The following is an 8,268-nucleotide window of genomic DNA, read 5'->3' as shown; positions in this document are numbered from 1 at the left end:
CTGATTTATAGGATATTTTTACTGTGGAAATCTAGGATGGATTTAGGTTTTGTGGTTCCTAAAGCTTATCAAATATAGGGGATCATCTGTAAGAAAAATTATACAAAATTAGATAAGAATGTAACTATTTACTGCCAGCCCCTTGCCTGACCTTGGGATGAACCCGCACCAGTAACTGGTCCGGAGCTTGAGCTGTCTTAGCTTTGTAATGAATCCGACTCTTCAAGTTACTCTTTTGTTATGTTTGTAGCAAATATCTACATTGTAAGGACACTGTAACTTTTGTGTTTGCAAATCTGCCAATAGTTTCCATTTTTAATGGCTGAGCCGATAACTTTACTTCTGGGATTGTGGCTTCTGTCCTGTGGGGATTTTGCAGGTTTCCTGGGGCATTGCTGTGCCTGGTTGGCTTCTGTGCCCATCCCCACTAGCTTAGCATGGGAATAATTGTGCTGAGCTTACGTGGCTGGGGAAGAAAGGATATCGTGTTTGCTCAAGATCGCAAGTGTCTAGTCCATAGCCGTGAAAACTTCCCCATGCCGCTCCCATCCCCGGTACTTGTTGATTCTGAGTCTAGAATGGTTGGTTGTCTAGAAGGCTCAGTACCCCTCCTCTGCCCAGATGCTGGGCTGTGAATTCCCAGGCTTATCTCTCATAGGTCTGTGGGCTGGTTGTCTCCCCAGAGTGCTATAAAAGTTTTGCTTGGCTAAAGGCTTTAGCTTCTATTTTCCAGCACTCTTACAGATTTTATAAAGATTTTTCTGTCAAAACAAGATTTCCATCAGGTGGCTGTGCATTTCAGACTGTCATTAGAGCAGCTCTTCTCTGGATTTGACTTCCTCGCAGAGAGAGTAGGCAGGTGTCCTTCAGAAGAAGAGCTGGTTGGTTGAGTGGACTAAACCGGCGACTTTGAAAATTCTTTTACCGTAAAACACAGTTTCTATTTTTATAGGAAGTGTATTTCATAACACAAGTTGGCACTTCTACTGCCATACACAGGATTGAAACAAGAGTCACAGAAGACGGCTTACCTCCCAGGGACCAGGCAGGCTGGTGTTTGCCCTTTGGCTCCCCTCACATTCTCTTTCATCTTCTCATCTTTCTCTTCTGTTTATTTCATTTCATCTCAGAATGCTGGCTGCTACCCATTAAAGGGAACTGACAGTCACTGGTGAGCCCGGCGGGCCCTGCAGGCTGGCACATGCGGCTCTGTGAGTGTAGAGTCCTCCCTGGAAAAGGAAGGTGGCCCTTCTGTCCCAGGACTCGGCCCCAGTGACTGACCAGGGAGCTCTCTCTCCACCCCCGTCCTCCCTGCTCTCTGTCCTACAGTCTCCGTTCTCCGCTTCCTCATACCTGCAACCCACTGCCTTCTGGCTCCACAAGGCTGGCCACCCCCGGATCAGGTGAGGGCCTCTCTCTTCTTTTGTGAGTCAATAAGAAGTTTTGAAAAGAGTCTAGATTTTTTTTTTTTTCCTTTCCTTTAGTGCAAATTTTCAAAAAACAAGGAGCTCGGGAATTCCCTGGTGGTCCAGTGGTTAGGACTTGGTGCTTTCACTGGGCCCAGGTTCAATCCCTGGTCAGGGAACAAAGATCCCACAAGCTGTGTGGTGTGGTTAAAAAACAAACAAAGCAACAAGGAGCTTGATCTTCTAAGATTTCCTTATGGACTCCAAGGCCCAGGAGCCTTAGCCCTGAGCCCTGAGGCTAACTGACATGAATTTATGTGGAGCTGGAGGAACGACTGGGAACAGTGGTGATGGGAAATGTCAACACAGGTCAGAAGCTTATGATGTCCGGGATGATCCCTTACGTCAATGCTTCACTTAAGTCATTCATCTTTACAACAAATAGAAAAGTCATAAACCCATGTGGAGTAGACAGCCTGGGAGCAGTGAGGGACTGGTGAAGGCTGAGAACTGGCGAGGTCAGTGTAAGCTCTTTAAAAACAAAGAGGGCAAACTCAGGCTCAAATTTCTTTTTTAAAACTTTAGACACTAAAAATATATAGCATTTTCATATTTTATTGTGTCTGCCTTCCTCAAAAGGGAACGCAGAACTGATAACTGATTGCTGTTTGAGGGGTGCAAATGCTCTGGCTATTTCCTGGCTCTTTCTCACTGCCTGACCAGCTCACCCTTGCACCCTGACCCCTGACCCCTGCAGCCATTGTCTCCTGTCCCACCCTGTCCATTCTCTCCAGTCTTAGCCTGGTTGTGTGTCTGTGGGTGGAGAGGGGTTAGGGTGAGGAGGGGTTATATTCTTCTGAAAATCTGAGCAAGGAATTCTAATGTTTGTACGTATGACCAGGCCCAGTCTGGCTTGTAGGATGAGGTGGGCAAGAACGGACAAGGTGAGGGAAAGGGCTCCATCACATCCCTACCTCTCGCCGGGTCCGTGACGTTGAGCAAGTTACTTCCATATCCTGAACCTTCCATGGTGTCTTCCTGTATAAAACGTGGGCCATGATCAGGGGTCCAAGTAAATTAGGACGGTGGTAGCACCTGGCTTGGGGTCTGTAGTTACATAATAACACCGTTGTTCTGCAGCCCATGCACGTTAGAGGCCCCTGGCCATCCGGCTGCTTGGCCGTTGCTGTTTCCCTGGGAGAACATCTAGGGGAGTTGCCCTCACCTAACTGGGCTGCTTCATTCCCCCGCTGGGGCTGCGGGAGCCCATCCTGGGATGAGATACACGAAGTTCTTCACCCTCCAGTGTAATATACCAACCTGTCAGTGCTGATTTCTGTGTGTGAACATTCTTCTTTTCAGGCACTATACCAATGAGCATTTTGGGTTTTGGTGTCCAAACTCAAGTAAGAAAGCTGTGCTTCCTACAACCATGGTAAAGGCAGCCAGGATGCCTGCAGGGGAGGATGGCTCCAGGCCGAGCCACACGAGAGCCGTCCCGTCCCTGCCTGAAGAGTCCTCTCGAGTCAGGAGCCATCCAGCTCCAGCTCCAGACCAAACAGATTAGGAAGAACATAAGCAAAACTGTAGGATGCAGCCCTGAAGTTCAGGGAAGGTCAAACCCCACTAGACAAATGTCCAGCTTCTCCAGTGTTTATTTAGTTTTACAACATTGGCGGCACCAGCAGGGGATCAGCGAGGCAGACATGGGTGGGAACGGTTCCTGTCCTTTCCTCTGCCCTTAGCAGGACATCCAGCTCCTCGAATTCAGTACGAGGGGGAACAGCATTTTCTGACCAAAAAAACCCTCTTCATAAAATAGAATCATCTACTTAAACAGTAGGAAAAAACCCATTGCAGCTAAGATTAAATACATTCTTACGATTTTTTATTTAGATTGGCAACATAAACTCATATGATGTCATTTTTGTATACGTTCAAGATTTTGACTTGAGAAAGCCCTTTCATCTGGGTTATTGGTTCAGTCATTTAGCATACATTTCCTGTGTGTCTACTATGTGCCAGACCCTGGGCTACAAGCTAGAGATTCAGTGCCCCTCTCCTCAGTAGGTCTTACCATAGTGGGGAAAACAGACATGGCAAACGATGTTACATTTTAGAGTGATGGATATGTTTTGAATACAGAAAAGAAAACTACTAACTGTCTAAGGTTTGGGCAGCCTCCCAATTTGATAAGGGGTTAATATTCATATACAAACATAAATAAATATATTTACACATATTTATAAATATATATTTATATGAATATAAATATAAAGTATATATAAGGAACTCATACAACTCAATGATTAAAACAAACAACCCAATTGAAACATGGGCAGAGGACCCGAATAGATATTTTTCTAAAGAAGACATACAGATGGCCAACAGACACATGAAAAGATGTTCAACGTCACTGACTGTCAGGGAAATGCAAATGAAAACCATGAGGAAACCATGAGGTATCACCTCACACCTGTTAGAAATGGCTATTATCAAAGAGACTAGGAATTACATATGTTGGAAGTGATGTGGAGAAGAAGGAACCCTCGTGCACTGTTGATGGGAATGTAAATTAGTGCAGCCACTATGGAGAACAGTATGGAGATTCTTCAAAAAATTAAAAAAATAAAAAAACTACTGTATGATCTGGCTATTCCACTTCTGGGTATTTATCCGAAGAAAACAGAGACACTAATTAGAAAAGATATGTGCATCCCAATGTCATTGCAGCATTATTTACATAGCCAAGATATGAAAACAACCGAAGTGTCTATAAATGGATGAATGGTTGAAGAAGATGTGTATATATATATAAACAATGGAATACTATTCAGCTGTAAAAAAGAATGGAATTTGGATGGAGTTTGAGGCTATTATGCTAAGTGAAATAAGTCAGATGGAGCAAGACAAATACTGTATGATTTCATTCAAATGTGGAATCTTAAAAAAAAAAAAAGCACCCAAACAAAACCCACCAAAGAACAAACAAAATAAAACAAAAACAAACTCATAGATACAGAGGACAGATTTGTGGTTGCCAGAGGGGAAGGGGCTTGAGGGGTGGGCAAAATTGGTGAAGGTGGTCAACTATACGTTGATGAGTGGTAACTAGACCTGTGATTGTGATCACAGTATAGCATATACAGATGTCAAACTATAATGCTGTACACCTGAAACTTACATAGGTGTGTGTATATATATTTATGGCTCATAGACTGAATTTCAAAGAACAATATGAATTCAATAAGTGAGAAAAGAACAGGAAGTGAGTATAGGCAGAGGAAAGTGCATGCCCAGGGTTTGAGATGAAAAGAGCAAGACATATTCATGGAAATTCTGGCACCTGGTATGCATGGAGTTGGGGTGCATTTAAACATGATTTTGGGGTAAAGGGTGCACATAGAGGTGATTTCAATGCTGGGATGCAGCATAAAGTATTGACTGTCATGCCAAAGACCTTTACATTTATCCTGAGGGTAATGGGGAGGAGATTGAGCTGTAGGAACGTAGAATTTCACATATGCCAAAGCATTTTAGGATATGTATTTTATTAAGGAGGATCATTCTGGTTGCAGTGTAGATCAAGAAATGAGGTGTACTTGAGCTAGGGTGGTGGTACCAAGAAAATGGGGAGGGGGCAGTGTGAGAGACACTGACAGTATTAAGTTGATCCAACTCAATGGAAGGCTGGTTGGGGCAGGCAGGAGTCTTGGGTTGAGGACCCGTTGCACAGCAAAGCTCTTGGAGAACAAGGCAGTTTTCCCCACTCTTGAGGACCTGTTCCATCGTAATGCTCAGCTCACAGTTGGAGCTCAGGATTTTTTGCAAGGATCAAGGATACCTCAGGCTCAGGGAATATGGGAAGGTCAAGTGTGTGGGGAAAGAAAATAATGTGTGGACATGTGAGAGTTGAAGGTCCATCTGGCAGTAGGATGCGTCAACCTCTGCTTTGAGATCTCGAATAGGGAATTATCAACATGAGGTGGTGGTTGGAAGCTGGTCTGAGAAGGGGCATGAAACAAGAGACCCAGGCCAAGAGGGGGCAGGTGTTCCAGACTTAACTGAAGAGCCCAGGAAGCAGGAGAAAAATGAGGGAGACGTCTTTCAAAGGCTGAGAAAATAATAGATCAGTTAGGTTGTTTTGATTCCAAGTAAAACAAAAGGTCCCTGGGTTACAGGCACAAATGAAATTTGATGCAGCATGAGTAGCTCCAAGGTGGAAGAAACAGCTGGGAACCAGTTCCAGAAAGGGCAGAGATCATATTTAACTCAGTAAGGACAGTTTCATCAGGGTAGTAGGAAAAAGAGATTGCAGGAGGCAGAGGATTGGTGAGAAGTGAGGTAGTGAAGAACTGATGCATAGCTTGCTGTGAAGGAAAAGATATCAAATACGTGGAAAGTGACTAAGGTTAATAGAGATTGAAATTTTTTTTTCTTTTATTTTTTTAAGGTGGCTCTTTTGAACGTGTTTCTATTCTGAGGGGAAGCACCAGAAGCAAGGAAGTAACTTTAGACCAAACAGAACTGGGGATAAGTGGTTGAGTGGAGTTGAAGTCACAGAACCTATGAAAGCACCAGCCAGGGAGGAAGGAGGACGTCCAGTCCCTGAGCCCGGAAACCCCAGGCAGATGAACACGTGAATGGACCGTGTGCAGAGAGGTAAGTGCTACTTTAGAGTCTCCAGTTTTCATTATCTGATATTCTCTTCACAAACAGTTAACTCTTCTTCATTTTATAGTAAGATTAAGGAACACTCCAAGGTTTGTACAGCTAGTAATGATAGAAGTAGAGTATTCAGTGAAATGTCCTTTGGCTTCAAATCCAGTGACTTTTCAGAAACTAAGCAAATTGTTACGGTAGTAAGCATGTGGCGTGTGTGTGTGTGTGCACCTATTACATGTACTATTGACAATTCACGAAAATTCATTTTCACAGGGTTTATTTTTTTCAATTTTTCTTTGAAACTATCTTCCATGTTTATGCCCAAATAAGCTTTCTAAACCACAGCTCTGATCAGACTCCATCCCTGGCCTAAAAACTGTGGATAGTCTCCCATTGCCTGAAGAATCAAGCCTTAATCATGCAATATGGCACCAAGACCCTGTGCAATCTGGTCTATAGCCTACGTTTCCAACCTAACTCAGGATCATCTTGCTCTTCTGAAGAATAAAAAGGGCACCCGTTCCTCAAAACACCCTATACCGTTTGGCAGAAGTCTGTCATAATATACTTATTTTAAAAAAAAATAATAATTTTATTGTGATACAATTTACATACCAAAATTTCACCCATTTTAGGTGTAACTTGATGATTTCAGTAAATTTATGGAGTTGTGCAGCCATTAGCATAATCTAAACACTGGTGTTTTTTTTTTTTCTTGTTTACTTTTATTTTATTTTTTAACATTTTGAAGAGTGTGGCCCATTTATTTTTTTATTTTTATTTTTAACATCTTTATTTGAGTATAATTGCTTTACAATGTTGTGTTAGTTTCTGCTTTATAACAAAGTGAGTCAGCTATACGTATACATATGTCCCCATATCTCCTCCCTCTTGCATCTCCCTCCCTCCCACACTCCCTATCCCACCCCTCTAGGTGGTCACAAAGCACTGAGCTGATTTCGCTGTGCTATGCGGCTGCTTCCCACTAGCTACCTATGTTACATTTGGTATTGTAAGTATGTCCATGCCACTCTCTCACTTCATCCCAGCGTACCCTTCCCCTTCCCCATGTCCTCAAGTCCATTGCAGCCATTAGCATAATCTAAACACTGGTGTTTTTTTTTTTTCTTGTTTACTTTTATTTTATTTTTTAACATTTTGAAGAGTGTGGCCCATTTATTTTTTTATTTTTATTTTTAACATCTTTATTTGAGTATAATTGCTTTACAATGTTGTGTTAGTTTACATTCCATTCCATTGTATATATGTACCACATCTTCTTTATCCATTCATCTGTCGGACACTTAGGTGCCTTCCGTAACCTGGCTATTGTAAATAGAGCTGCAATGAACATTGTGGTACATGACTCTGTTTGAACTATGGTTTTCTCAGGGTATATGCCCAGTAGTGGGATTGCTCGGTCATATGGTAGCTCTATTTTTAGTTTTTTTAAAGGACCTCCATACTGTTCTCCATAGTGGCTGTATCCATTTACATTCCCACCAACAGTGCAAGAGGGTTCTCTTTGCTCCACACCCTCTCCAGCATTTATTATTTGTAGATTTTTTGATGATGGCCATTCTGACTGGTGTGAGGTGATACCTCATTGTAGGTTTGATTTGCATTTCTCTAATGATTAATGATGTTGAGCATCCTTTCATGTGTTTGTTGGCTCTCCGTATATCTTCTTTGCAGAAATGTCTATTTAGGTCTTCTGCCCATTTTTGGATTGGTTTGCTTAATATTCAGCTGCATGAACTGTTTATATATTTTGGAGATTAATCCTTTGTCCGTTGATAAGTTTGCAAATATTTTCTCCCATTCTGAGGGTTGTCTTTTCGTCTTGTTTATGGCTTCCTTTGTTGTGCAAAACCTTTGAAGTTTCATTAGGTCCCATTTGTTTATTTTTGTTTTTATTTCCATTACTCTAGGAGGTGGATCAAAAAAGATCTTGCTGTGATTTATGGCAAAGAGTGCTCTTCCTATGTTTTCCTCTAAGAGTTTTATAGTGTCCGGTCTTACATTTAGGTCTCAAATCCATTTTTAGTTTATTTTTGTGTATGGTGCTAGGGAGTGTTCTAATTTCATTCTTTCACATGTAGCTGTCCAGTTTTCCCAGCACCACTTGTTGAAGAGACTGTCTTTTCTCCATTGTATATCCTTGCCTCCTTTGTCATAGATTAGTTGACCATAGGTG

At 42.2% G+C, this 8,268-nt stretch overlaps 1 protein-coding gene across 6 annotated transcripts in view; it reads left to right on the top strand.

Moving 5' to 3' along the window:
• The first annotated feature begins 1,185 nt into the window (after positions 1 to 1,185).
• Positions 1,186 to 8,268, top strand: part of LOC114486354 (39S ribosomal protein L42, mitochondrial-like) — a 125,567-nt gene continuing 118,484 nt past the window's right edge. For 4 of the 6 annotated variants that reach the window (XR_008617506.1, XR_008617507.1, XR_003679993.2 and 1 more), the window contains exon 1: positions 5,773 to 6,068. Coding sequence is in view for 3 of the 6 variants with exons in the window: in XM_028490248.1 (XP_028346049.1) it covers positions 6,050 to 6,068 (19 nt within the window). In the remaining 3 variants the exon portion in view is untranslated. Of the gene's footprint in view, positions 1,404 to 5,643; positions 5,751 to 5,772; positions 6,069 to 8,268 lie in introns of those variants that run through there. The other 2 variants (XM_028490249.1, XM_028490247.1) reach the window with 2 other exon arrangements.

The sequence above is a fragment of the Physeter macrocephalus genome, chromosome 5, assembly GCF_002837175.3.
Source record: "Physeter macrocephalus isolate SW-GA chromosome 5, ASM283717v5, whole genome shotgun sequence".
Lineage (NCBI taxonomy): Eukaryota > Metazoa > Chordata > Mammalia > Artiodactyla > Physeteridae > Physeter > Physeter macrocephalus.
This window is presented reverse-complemented; position numbering and strand designations above follow the sequence as displayed.